The 14202-nt window shown below is 36.2% G+C and overlaps 1 protein-coding gene across 2 annotated transcripts; it reads left to right on the top strand.

The window, feature by feature from the left end:
* The first annotated feature begins 6985 nt into the window (after nt 1–6985).
* On the top strand, nt 6986–13532 carry LOC107822620 (pentatricopeptide repeat-containing protein At1g80150, mitochondrial). 2 transcript variants are annotated; one of them, XM_016649162.2, is made up of 5 exons: nt 6986–8753; nt 9023–9215; nt 10553–10643; nt 11454–11644; nt 12832–13532. In XM_016649162.2, exons 1-2 carry the CDS (start codon nt 7739–7741, stop codon nt 9061–9063), a joined length of 1056 nt encoding a protein of 351 aa, XP_016504648.1. In that variant the 5' UTR covers nt 6986–7738; the 3' UTR covers nt 9064–9215; nt 10553–10643; nt 11454–11644; nt 12832–13532. The 2 variants fall into 2 exon arrangements, with proteins under 2 accessions (XP_016504648.1, XP_016504646.2); XM_016649160.2 differs by having other exon boundaries at nt 6990–9215.
* The last annotated feature ends 670 nt before the right edge of the window (nt 13533–14202 follow it).

The following is a 14202-nucleotide window of genomic DNA, read 5'->3' as shown; positions in this document are numbered from 1 at the left end:
TACTCTCAGTACAAATAAAATAGATCAATTCTGAACGATGTGAGGAATATGACATCTCTGTATCTACATGCCAATGTACATACTGTATGTGATGCACCTTAGTGAAAACTTCGTGTACTCACGATCTAAAATACTCAATTACTCAGTACTGTATATGGCCAATCCAGCCCGGGGAAGATCCATCCCAAATATATATGTATATCCATCAACTGGCAGTCAGTCACTCAGTACTGTATAAGGCCAATCCAGCCCAGGGGAAGATCCATCCCCAAATATCAATGATTTGGACAAGATCCATGTCCAGGAAAAATCCATCCCTCAATATAAATGCTTCGGGCAAGATCCATGCCCAGGGAAGATCCATCCCTCAATATATATATATATATATATCAACTACGCTCACTGTGGGGGTGCAGACTCCGAAGGGGATCTTTCAGCCCAAGCGCTATAATAACCAGATCCAGGCATAAATAAATAAACATAACTATCACTCAAAATCACCAGTCTCTCGGGCTCTCAATAACATGAAAAATCAACCCGACATGATGATATGAAGTATCAATGAATGACAACAGAGACTGAGATATGATATGCAAGTGATAGATGTGACTGAGTACAAAATTGTAAATTTAAACAAATAGTTCAACAACAATACGACCCATGTGGGTCCCAAAATATATCGGCACATAGCCAAATCATGATCTTTAACATGAGTCTCAGCTCAATTTCTCTAACACGTGGAGGATGTACGGATAATGAAATTTATTTAATTATGCAACTCCACGGAATCTTTCCATGACCATTCTGCCTTTTTCGGCGTTTTAGGGAAATAAAACAGAAATTCATGATGTTTTCAAGTTTTTCATGTAATGTTCTCGCCATCTTCATGAATTCGGGCGAAGGGCTTTGAATCGTCTAAAATTTTGTAGTCTCATCAGGAATGACATAATGAACAATAGTCATTGCTTCATTATGATTGTTCTTCCTTTTTAGGCGTTTTAGGGCCATAAAATAGGAATTCAAGATGTTTTCCAATTTTTCATAGTGCTATTGTCCATGACATCTTCATGAATTCGAGCGACTGGTTCTGAATCGCATAAAATTTTATGGGCCCATCGGAAACGATATAATGAACAATAGTCATATCTTTTCTATGACAATTACTTAAGGCATTTTAGGGCCATAAATAATAATTCAAGACGATTTTTATTTTTTCGTGTGCTATTGTCCACGTCATCTTCATGAATTCGGACGACGCTCTAAATCGCCTAAATTTTTGGGCCCATGAGAAACGACATAATGAACAATAGACATTGCTTCACCATTGTTGTTCCTCGTTGTCACGACCCAAACTAACCCCTTTCGTGATGGCGCCTATCGTGGAACTAGACAAGTCGACTCATTCCAAAACAAACCGATATTTTCATTTCAAGGATAATTTTAAAGCTATTTAGCGTAAAAACCTTCGTAAAGGAGTTCAAATAAAAAAAAACAAAAATGCGGAAAAGAAAAGTCCGACATCGGGGTGTCACTAGTCATGAGCATCTACTGCTATTTGTCTGACAATATCAAGACTAACATAGTCTGGAAAATAGCTAAATACAACTAAAGGAAGATAAGCGGGAGAAGAGCAGGGCCTGCGATCGCCAAGCAACTACCTTGCTATCCCCGAGAAAATCTGCAACCAGAATAATCAACAACTGCTACCATGTCCAGCTATACCTGGATCTGCACACAAGGTGCAGGGAGTAACGTGAGTACGCCAACTCAGTAAGTAATAACAATAAATAAAGACTGAGCAGTAGTGACGAGCAATAAAGTATAAAAAGTTCACATCATAAAATCTCAATAAAATACCATATGCTTTAAAAATCAGGATTTGAATCAAAACATCTCGTTTAAACTTAGTTCCAGTAAAATCATTTAAAGATATTTTTCATACCCTCAGAACCAAGTTTAGAAATATTACTTACCTCAAACCGTGTAATTTCTCACTCCGCTATGCCCTTGCCTCGTGAATTGGTCTCCGAAAGACTCATATCTAGCCACAATTAATTCGATTCAGTCAATACAAATCATATGAATTTATTCCATCTCAGAACCCGAAAACAGTTACAAAATATGAACGCCCATCCAACCACGAGTCCAACCATATAAATTTCACCAAATTCCGACATCAGCTCGGCCCTCAAATCTTAAGTTAAAGTCTTTAAAGATTTCTACCATTTTCAACTCAATCTTTACAAATTTGAACTCAACAATCTTTTCACAAACCTTATTGGTATGTGTATGTATAACTAATACTCTCACACCCAAGAATCATACTCTTAATCACCCATCTTTTACTCCAAACCCGAAATTGAAGAATTGGGGAAAGAAATTCTTACCTCTTTGAAGCCCTAGCAAGATCCTTGTGAAATCTTCAAACCTTGAACAAGAATTGATGGATAAATGACTAAGTCTTCACTTTCTCTCTCTTAAAATGCTCTCACCTCTCTCTAAAATATCAGATGAAAACCTTCAAAATGACCCCCAATAGTGTTTTATAAGAATGGGGTCGGGTTTATAAAACCAAAAAAATTAAGCCCCGAAACACACTCTACGGTCGCATATGTGACCGCATAACGCTTTTGCGGCTTGTGAAATGGCCGCGAAATGTGGCCTCCGAAACTGGGCAAGTCTGCCTCAGTATGCGGTCGTTATGCGATCCGTATACCTGTTCTGTGGTCGCATAATGCACTGCATAACTGATATACGATCACATAATGCGCCGCAAACTTTCCTCCACACTTGCCCCACTCCTGATTCACTATACGGTCATTATGCGGTCCGCAAAAGTGATTCTACGATCGCATAGTGGGCCACAGAAATGACCCTTTTTCCGGCAAAACATTTTCTTTACATATCGGTGCAATGTTTAACTCAAAACGTCCGAGCTTCTACAACCTTTGTACTAATTAATCTACCTCAGTACCACAAAACCTTTTCAACTTAAGTTTTAAACCTTCAAACTAAATATTCCAAATCATTCCCAACCTCACTGGACCCGAATCAATTAACCCGATAAATCATAAAACAACTAAAAATCATAACTTGAGCAGTAAATGGGGAGTCGGGGTTGTAATACTTGAAATGATCGACCGGGTCATTACAAACATATATTCCTAACCTTCTCTGTGGGCCCATCTTACTGCGTTGTGGTGGTGCTACTGGTACATATACAATACATCCAAAAATTTGTAGATGGGAAATATCTGGTTCATGACCAAAAACTAATTATGACGGAGAATATTTATTATAATGTGTCGGTCTGAGACGGATAAGTGATGTTACATGCAAGATAGCATGGCCCCAAATAATAGTGGACAATTTTATTTTCATAAGTAGTGGTCTTGCTATCAATTGCATGCGTTTAATAAATGACTCTGCAAGGCCATTTTGAGTATGAACATAAGCTACATGATGTTCAACTTTTATTCTAACTGATAGACAATAATCATCAAAAGCTTGAGATGAGAATTCTCCAGCATTATCAAGGTGAATAGCCTTTATAGGATAATCTGGGAATTATGCCCTTAATCGAATTATTTGGGTTAATAGCTTTGCAAACGCCAGGTTGCGAGATGATAGTAGGCACACATGAGACCATCTTGAAGATGCATCTATTAGGACCATAAAATATCTAAACGACCCACTTGGTGGGTGAATAGGTCCACATATATCCCCATGTATACGTTCTAAAAAGGCAGGGGATTCAATGCCAACCTTTATTGGTGATGGTCTAGTGATCATTTTGCCTTGATAACAAGCATCACAAAAAAATTCATTATTTGTAAGAATCTTCAGGTTCTTTAATGGATGCCCACTCAAATTTTCAGTAATTTGTCTCATCTTTATTGATCCAGTATGGACCAAATGGCCATGCCAAAGCACAAAAATATTTGAATCAGTAAACTTCTGGTTTACGATATAGTGCGCTTCAACTGTATTTATCTTTGAATAGCATAAGCTAGAAGATAAAGTTGGTAACTTCTCTACAATGCACTTCTGGCCAGAAGCATTCTTTGTAATACAAAGATATTCCATATTCATTTCATCTATCGTCTCAACATGATACCCATTTCGGCGGATATCTATAAAACTCAACAAGTTTCTTCGGGACTTGGAGGAGAATAATGCATTGTCTATAATACATTTTGTTCCCCTAGACAGAAATATAGTGGCTCTTCCGGAGCCTTCAATCAAACTTATATTACCAAAAATCGTTGAAACATTTGCTTTTTCCTTATGCAAATAAGAAAAGTATTTCTGATATTTGAATATGGCATGAGTTGTTCCACTATCAATTACACAAATATCTTCATGATTGGTCTTTGATCCAAACATAGTTTGAGGATTATCCATATTCTACAAAATGACATAAACAAAATAAATATGATAGTAAACATTATTATCAAAGCATAACTTTTATTTATGTACAATAATTATATTCCTATAATATCTACTACAAACAACAAAAATTAAAATATTTACATTTCTACATATTCATCACCGACCACATGACTTATTTCTTCTTCCGGAAGTGCAAAGTAATTAGCTACATCCAAATGCATGAAGTCTAAATTATCTTCAGAAATAAAATTTGCTTCAGCATTTTTCTCTGTCTTCTTCATGGAGGCTTGATAAAGCTCAACCAGGTGCTTTGGCGTACGACAGATACATGACCAGTGCCCTTTTCCTCCACATCTATAGCATGTATTTTTTGCCTTTGTTGCTTGCACCGCTTTATGCTTTTATTCCTTCCTTTTCCACTGCTGGTGGTGAGGAGGGTTCTTTGGTGCATTATTATTACCATGATTCGAGTTTCTTCCCCGACCATGACCATGATCACGACTGGGGCCACGACCTCTTCCACGCATAGCTTGGTGGAAGTTCATCTCATTTACTTCAGGAAATGGACAAGAACCAGTAGGTTTCATGGTTTTTCATTAATAGCCCATTATGTTGCTCGGCTACAAGAAAATGTGAGATAAGTTCAGAATACATTTTGAATCCCATCTCTCGATATTGCTGCTGCAAGAGCATATTCGAGGCATGAAAAGAGGTAAAAGTTTTCTCCAACATATCATGATCAATAATATTATCACCACATAGTTTCAATTGGGAAATAATTCTGAACATAGCAGAATTATACTCACTGATAGATTTAAAATCTTATAGCCTTAGATGAGTCCAATCACAACGTGCCTGTGGAAGAACGACCATCTTCGGGTGGTCATATCTATCTTTCAAATTATTCCATAATATGACTGGATCTTTAACAGTAAGATATTCTATTTTCAGGCCCTCATCAAGGTGATGGCGTAGGAATATCATTGTGTTGGCACGGTCTTGGTTTGATGCCTGATTTTTGTCCTTGATGGTGTCTGCCAAACCCATCGCATCAAGATGAATTTCGGCATCAAGCACCCAAGACATGTAGCTTTTTTTCGATATATCCAGGGCTACAAATTCAAGTTTAGAAAGATTTGACATTATTTAGAAAAAGAAAGTTCGTACCTCTGATACTTTTAAAGTATTTGCTCGAGATGGCAGAGTCTCGTGCTGATAACGTATTATAAAATAAAGACTGTAAAGTAAAGACAAGTATAGAGAGAAACTGATATATTATTCAATTTCAAACTGATGTACATAATGAACTGAAATCTCCTCTATTTATAGAAGAAAGGAAGCTGCTGTGTAAGCTGCTACTGCAAGCTGTTGTGTAAGCTACTACTCCAAGTTGCTGTGTAAGCTACTTGTAAGCTGCTACTGCAAGCTGCTGTGTAAGCTGTTTGTAAGTTGCTATTGTACCAGATATAGATAATCTTCTACCAGGGGTAATATTTATCCATAACGGAGTACCGAAATGATAAGTTTCTTCAGGAGGCTTATTTCCAATAGAGTACTAAATAGATAAACATATTTACGGCGGAGTCTCATATGGATAAGTTTCTTCAGAAAATTTATTTACAACGGAGTACTAAATGAATATCCATAATATAATATATTTATAGCAAAATTTAAAATGAAGTTCAGTAAACATGGGATAAATAAATAAGTTTTGCATTCCTTTTCCAAACATGAAAAGTACAATTTTAAACTAATACTACTATAAACATTGTTGATGGGGGATTGTTACACAAATAGTCGGCCAGATTCAATATTTGCCTTTTTAGTCGATATACACAAATTATACATTCGTATATATAATTATACATATATTATACATTTGTCGACTATTTTTAGTTTAAGATATTAGGTGAATGATCATTTGGGTTAATTTGACATTATTTATTTAGGAACCAATGATAGGCAATTTGTAAAAAATTAATTGATTAAACAAGTTATCCGTGAAAGTGCATCTTCCGTAATTTACATGAGTTGTTACAGGCATTGTTAATTTCTTTTTCTGGCTTCTGTTGCTGTTACTTCTGTTGCTTCTACTGATCTATTATCTCTTTTCGTTTTCTTGAGCCGATAGTCTATCAGAAATAACTTCTCTACTCCCAAGATAGAGGTAAGAGCTGTGTACACACTATCATCCCACACCCCACTTATGTAATTTATTGTGTTGTTGTTATTGTTGTTGTACATGCATTGCTAATTCGTATATTATCATTTCCCATATGAAATAATATATCAATTACTTAAAATTTGATGCAAGAATCACTAACAAGGAGATTAGAAATAACAACCCATCATTATTAGAGGAAATAATAATTTAGTTCACGCATTATTTCATATAGTAATATACTACTATTTACCGAACGACCCTAACTAAGTTTGTTAAATACTTGCTAAATTGATGTGATATAGAGTCCCGCTTCCATTAGAAATAAAAGAAGAAAGAAAGTTCCACCCTTAAACCTAGGACCTAATTAACCCATCCAAACACTCTAGGGACTAATTTGTATATATTCTTTCCTGAGGCAAATCCACTGGGCCCTAGATTAGAAGCCAAAAAACCTAAACCCCATGACGCTCACATCCCTTCTACCACCAGCTTCCTAGTTTCGCTGGCTTGTTTTTACAAATATCATTGAAAAACCCATTTTACAAAATCATAATTTCTTGCAATACAAGGCTCTTTATCTCTCCTGGTAATTCTTATTAATCTGATACATAAAAATGCCAGCTTTATAATATTTTCATATGATTCAAACTCATAATACATGATTGAATGTGTTGCTAAGAATCAAGAACCATCTGGGGTTTAATTGGTTTTTGTGGGTCTTAAGGTTTCACATTGCATTTAATTGAATCCACAGTTTGCTTTTCTTAGCTTAGCTGTTTGATGAAATTGAAAATAGTTTCTGCCTATTTTGATGGTTAGTGATGCTGGGGTTCTTGATTCTTGAAATGGGCATTCAGCATTTTGCTTATATATTGAACTGAAGATTAGTGGGTACACAACATTTTTGCTTATATTGAATTAAAGATTGGTCGTATTTGAGGTATTGCTTATATATTTAGTGAAGATTAGTGGTATTTTAAGATATTGGCTGTGTATTGAACTAAAGATTAGTGGTACTATGAGATATCGCTTATATGTTGAAGTGAAGATTAGTGGTATTTCGAGATATTGCTTGTGTATGAACTGAAGATTAGAGGGTACTCAAGATTTTGTTTATATTGAATGAAAGATTAGTTCTTGGTTGGTGTATATGTTTGAAACTGAGGGAAAGAGCATCAGAACATGCTCACTCTGCGCCTGGTTCGCAGATTTGGAACTGCGAGTCACATTGCTGCTGCCACGGCTATTGCATCCTCAGGTGTTGCTGGTAAGAATTCCAGTAAAGGTTTAGTATCTAGGAAAAAGCCTTTAAAAGTAGATGAGCCTGCACTTATAAAGCTAAAAAAGGAAAGGAACCCTGAGAAGTTGTTTCAGTTATTTAAGGAGAATGCTCATAATAAGGTTGTTGTTGAGAACCGCTTTGTGTTTGAAGACACAGTTTCTCGCTTAGCAGGTGCGGGCAGGTTTGATTATATTGAAAATCTTCTTGAGCATCAGAAGACTCTTCCGCAAGGTCGGCGTGAAGGTTTCATTATTCGGCTTATAATGCTTTATGGGAAGGCTGGGATGACGCAGCATGCTGTAAATACCTTCTATGACATGCATTTATATGGTTGTCCGCGGACTGTTAAGTCATTCAACGCTGCACTCAAGGTTTTGACTCAATCTCGTGATTTGAAGGCGATTGAGTCGTTCCTGTGGGATGTTCCTGAGAAGTTCTCCATCAATATAGATATACTTTCAGTAAATACAGTCATTAGCTCATTTTGTGAAATGGGTATCTTGGAGAAGGCTTATTTGGTCATGGTTGAGATGGAAAAGTTAGGTATAACGCCTGATGTTTTTACATATACGACACTTATATATGCCTTCTATAAAGTCAACAGATGGCAGATTGGTGATGGATTGTGGAACCTCATGGTCGGTAAGGGATGTATGCCTAATGTTGCTACCTTTAACGTTAGAATTCAATTCTTAGTAAATGTGGGGCTTGCTTGGGAAGCTAATAAATTGTTGCTGTTGATGAAACGTATTGGGATAACTCCTGATGAGGTTACATACAATTTAGTGATCAAAGGCTTTTGCCGAGCAGAGAATCTTGATATGGCAAAAAGAATCTATTCTGCTTTATGTGGTGCAGGCTTCAATCCAAATGCTAAAATCTATCAGACCATGATTCATTACCTGTCTAGAGCGGGTGAGTTTGATTTGGCATATTCAATGTGTAGAGATAGCATGAAAAAGAATTGGTTTCCAAGTCTTGATAGTATTAAAAGTTTACTTGAAGGGCTGTGCAAAGATGGAACGGAGGAAAAGATGGGAAAGGCTCGATTTTTAATCATCCTGGCTAAGAAAAAGATACCTCCTTTCTCATCAGACGCTTTGAATGTGATGCAGTCAATAATAGCTTGTAGTTAAAAGTACAGAAACGTTAATTTCTGCTCACTGGTTTAGCTGATTTTGCAGCAAATTGTATAATCCGCAAAGCTCCATTCTCTTTTTGGTGAAGCAGAAGTGATGAGCTATTAGTTCAATGGATTATGAGCCTCTAAAACGAAGATAAGTTGTAATTTATCAAGAAATAAGTTCCTACTCTTTCCAGAAAGTGCAATGGGGACTGAAAGATGTTTGGAGGTACACTGGCAACCTAAGTTGTTTGGTAAGTTTTGTCTTCCATTTTTTTATGACTCCCCTTCCATTTTATGTTACTTATGCTTCAGTGTATTGCTATTGTTGATTTGTTTCTGCATATTTCCCTTCTTGATTCCTGCATCTCTTGTTCTAAATTGCTGTCTATTGGAAACAACCTCTCTGCCTGCACAAGGTAGGGGTAAGGTTTGCGTACACTATCCTCCCCAGAGCCCACAAGGTGGGATTACACTGGGTATGTTGTTGTTGTTGTCCCGCTTATATAGAAACCCCTTCTGGCAGACATATTCATTTATATGTTTGCATTTGTAATTCTTTTACTTTTTCAAGCTCAGACATTAAGTTGCTGTGTTTGAAGGAAGTGAGATGTTTCTTAGAAATTTCTATTTTTCTTGCGTTCAGATTTCTTGGTGTATTTGGGATGTTAAGGGTATGCAGCAGTTTCTCCGTTATCATCTCTCGACAGCCATTGCAGTTAATAGTATAAAAAAGTTGCAGTATGATATAGTTGATTAATTATTTATCTTCACTTGTCTCTATACTTGGGACCGAGTGTTGTGTCCCACTAGATTGTTGTGGTGCCAGTTAAAACCCTTGTATTACTTGATAACGGAGAAATGCAAAGACTATATCTCTCTCGTTGTACCTTTGACATGTGTACATTATACACTCGTGTAAATATCACGCTGACCCTGGCAATAACAAATAATCAGACGATTAATAATCTTAGGAATGTCACAAAAAGTTGACCCTCTGATATACCAAATTATCATGTGTGCTGATACAATTGAACTTTCAAGTTGAGACTTACCATAGCCTTTTACTGCACGGCAGCTAGTCAACATGTTACTATCGTAATATTGGTATTAGATGGACATCTATGGCTATGGGTTTTTGTTGGATATTAGGATTTATAATGTAGAGCTCTTTTGCCTTCCATTCAGAAATGATTGTCTCTTCTCTTTTTTCGTTGACAAAGTTCTTTTGCTTCAGTTATCTTATTATCTTGTTGTTGTTACTGCTTGTTGATTTTTGTCCCCTTTTTCTTTATCCTTGAGCCGAGGAAACAACCTCACTATCTTCAAAGGGTAGGGTTAAGGTCTGCATACACACTACCCTCCCCAGAGCCCACTTGTGGTATTATGTTGGATCTGTTGTTGTAAAGTTCCTCCTAAATAAGAAAGTTTCTTAACACCTTTTTCCTTCAGTTTCCCCATCTTTTAGCATTCTTTTCTCCTTTTCTTTACTGAACTTCATAGATTAGAAGACATTGTCAAGCATTCTTAAGCCTAGCAGTCTTCTCATGGCCAATATAGTAATGACTGGCTTCTAATTTTTGAAATGCAGGAGAATAATCCAGTGTTCTCATGTGCCTCGCAAGAGAATATACCATTACAATGGATCAATTTGCTTGTGAATTTGAGCTGGTTGCTTCAAGGTACTTATACTTCAGCTATTTGGTAAAATTTAGTTCTTTTTATAGAAATAAACGAGTAAGTGGTATTTAGTTTTCTTTCCCCTTTTTCTTTCCAAGAGAAGCTTGCTGCAACTACGTAGTTTTAGAAAAAGAGGAAGCTGGAGGACGGGAGTCCCGATCTCTGCTTCAATGTAGAACTCCCTTTTTTTTCATAGGTTCCCATATCTTCTCTGAGTCTTTGAGGTCTAATACTGATTATGGCATGTGCCAGTTGTGCATAGCTGATTTAAAACGCTGAACATGATTTGATAAACAAGATTCCGACCATCTGTTCTTACACTGTATTACTGTAACATCACCTCCCAAATATGGGCAATGTTCTTCAATATTTTGAACCTCAGCTGGACAATGCCTCTTTCTCCTCTTGCGTTGCTGCAATGCTGGAACAGAAAATTATTTTATAAAAACCAACAAGTAATTTTTCACTTAAAGACATTCTTACAATTTCAGAAAAACTACAAACTTTACAGTTTTCCTTCTATACAAACTTTTTCTCCAAAAAGAATTTCCCCCAAAATTTGTTTTCCTGAAATTAGCTGACTCCGATTAGCTTAGGATTGAGGTGTAGCTGTAGTTGATGTAACTTCTTCTATTCTCTGTATCTTTCCTCTCTGTTTTCCCTGACCTGTCTCATTCTTCTCCTCGATTGTTCTTATGGGGTGGTTATAACGTAATTCCTATCATCTCTCTTCCTCTCCCACTCTTTGTTACAAGTTACAACTTATAGTACTTCTTTGAATAATGTTTATTGATGCTTTTTCCTTCTTTCAGAAAATCGTCAATTCTGAAATTGAAGAGAGGTTTTTCGTCAACTTCAATTGATCCAACACGGGTCACTCCAATTTCAGGCTGATGTAGGATCTTTGGTAGATCATAAGAGGAGGGCAACCTTCAAAAGCTTTTGCGGATGTATAATGAATAATGAACATGTACATAATTATGAAAGGACATCCTATTACCAGGTATTTATTTTCTGTAACTTTTTTGGATAAGTTTTCTTACCAGGTATCTTCAGGGCTTTTAATATGATTTTTCGGTCATTTACTGGCCAAAAAGAACTGAAAAGCAAAAAAGAAATAAAAAGAAGAAAAGAAACGAGAAGGGTTTGTGATGCCATTCTTGAAAATAAAATTTACATAATTATAAACTACATAAAAAGTTTTTGTAAGTTACAGTTTTTTAATATTTTACTGGTACAAAATTTCATAATTACTAGTACAAAATACCGCGACTAAATACAACGTTCCCAAAAATCTGGTGTCACTGAGTACATGAGCATCTAAATGAGATCATAGTTTGATTGATAAAAACAATATCTAGAAATATAGAACAATACAAATAACTGAAGGAAGGAGAGTCAAGGTTTGTGGACGCCAAAGCAACTACCTCGAGTATCTAAAAAAAGTATATGAAATTTTTTGGTCAAAATAGACGTTGCACTCTCTGAATAGTAATAGTGTTATAAAGTGGAAGGAGGGAATAGTTCGTGGTCTAGCCCGCAGGGCTTTGATCTAGTGTTAAAAGCACCATGCGCGATGTGTGGGTTAGACATAATTCACGGTTTCGAACCCTACAAAATCGTGGTATTTAATTGGAGAAGAATAGAGAGGCGGACTCATTATCCACCGAGTTTCGAACTGTATGCTAACAACCCTCGTGGATTTCTCAGTTATAATCTTTTGAATTTGCTATTTTAGAATTGTACTATCGTATAGAAAGATTTAGTTGTTTACTTAAAAGCAGAACATCAAATCTCATATACTCCTATGCGAAAATTGAATACCCTAAATTCCTCTCTAGTTTATCCGCAATTAATACCCAAATTCCTTATGAGCAAAGGTTTGAATTTACATAACCCAATTAAGTAATATGTGACCGAATTTTACCCGTCTCAATGTAACAGTTTCTCTTTTCTAGTGCTGGTTTCTCTTTTCCCCTATTCCGTTACTGAGAAACCAAAATGAATATGTTGCCTACAAAATCTTAGAAATATATGTGAACTATTTTTACTATAATGTAAAAGTAAATCTAACAAAATTTATATTTTGCTGTACTGAATAAAAAGAATCTAACATCAGAATTTGAGTTTAAAGAGAGTAGCTATATGCTGTTCTGCCTAACATTTGAATGAAATTGCCCCATTTTGCAGTTAAATACATCAACATAGCAATGCAAAATATAGAAATTTACCTCTGTGCTTCAGCGATAAACAGCGAGAAGCACTTTAAACGGAGTACTTTCAGGTATATGTGAAGCTGACAGCGTCTGAGTATCGAACCAGCAGTCTCCATCTCTTGAAAGCGACTGATTCACAAAGGAGTGTCGCTGACAGATGATGCCATATCGTACTCGTTTCAGTCTGCTATCAATCCCTTTGATCAAATAAATAGAAACAGTCAAGTGATGCTTCTATTGCTGTACCTGGCCAGCACTGCGGATAGTTTCTGAAGCATGGCCCTCGTCTTCTTTATCGGTTTATGAAGAAACATATGGCATTTTCAGTTCAATGTGCACAACTGTGTGAAACTGCCAGCGCGTTAAACATTGTTGGTTCAGCATCATAGAGAACCTTTAATTATCAGGGGTTTTGAATTATACTATTTTGCAGATATAGGCATCTTTTTTTTTTCCATATAGTTTTGGCATTTTTTCTTTGGGTTGGTAAGGGGGCTTCCACTAGGGAAGCGCGTCTTGCTCTCCAATTCCTATTCTTTGTTATTTGTATTGAATTTATTTGTTCCAAACGCGAGAGTCATTCTTTCGATTTAGTAGAGTGAGAATCCTTTGCTGGAGTAGAATGCGGTCATTTTATTTTTGGAAATAATAAAAGTAGGAGTAGTAGTTCATTGCAGAGCGAGCATTCAGCTCTCTTGTTTTATTGTTGTTATCGGGATAACCTATTTTATACTTTGTGGAGGTTCTATGACCCTCGTCATTGTTTGAACGGTAATAAATAACACTTTCCGAGTCTACATGGCATAAAAAGTGTATCTCACTGTCATAAATAACTTTAAAATTTCACTTTTTAAATTTTATTGTGGTTAACTGTATTTTGCTAATCTTTTTTTTTCCATCTTTTTCTTTTCTTTCTCTTTCTTCAACCGTTGCTAAGGAAGCCATTAACGAAGTAAAGAAGCTCAAAAAGAGGGATTTCAATGACTTTAGTAAAATTTTATTTTTCTCTTTGGAAGTCGTATTTAGAAGAATTCTTTTTTTCCTCAACCTTTTTGTGTTTTTGATGGACACCTTGATCTTCCTTAAACCATCAGTGTAACTCTTGGACATCGTTGTTACTGTATTCATGTTCTTGTGTTGGAAACATGGCCATCTTTTTGAAACTATATTTTTCTGCTGTTAAACTAGAGTTAGGTTTGTATTTCTTAATCTTGAAAAATATGAATTTTCTCTTTGAACAATTGCTTCCATCTGCTTCACTTCCATCTAGGGGTAGTGGGGTCTGGGGAGGGTAGTGTGTACGCAGACCTTACCCCTACCATGAGGCAGAGAGGCTGTTTCCAAT

This window comes from Nicotiana tabacum, chromosome 24 (genome assembly GCF_000715075.1).
Source record: "Nicotiana tabacum cultivar K326 chromosome 24, ASM71507v2, whole genome shotgun sequence".
Taxonomy (NCBI): Eukaryota; Viridiplantae; Streptophyta; class Magnoliopsida; order Solanales; family Solanaceae; genus Nicotiana; species Nicotiana tabacum.
This window is presented reverse-complemented; position numbering and strand designations above follow the sequence as displayed.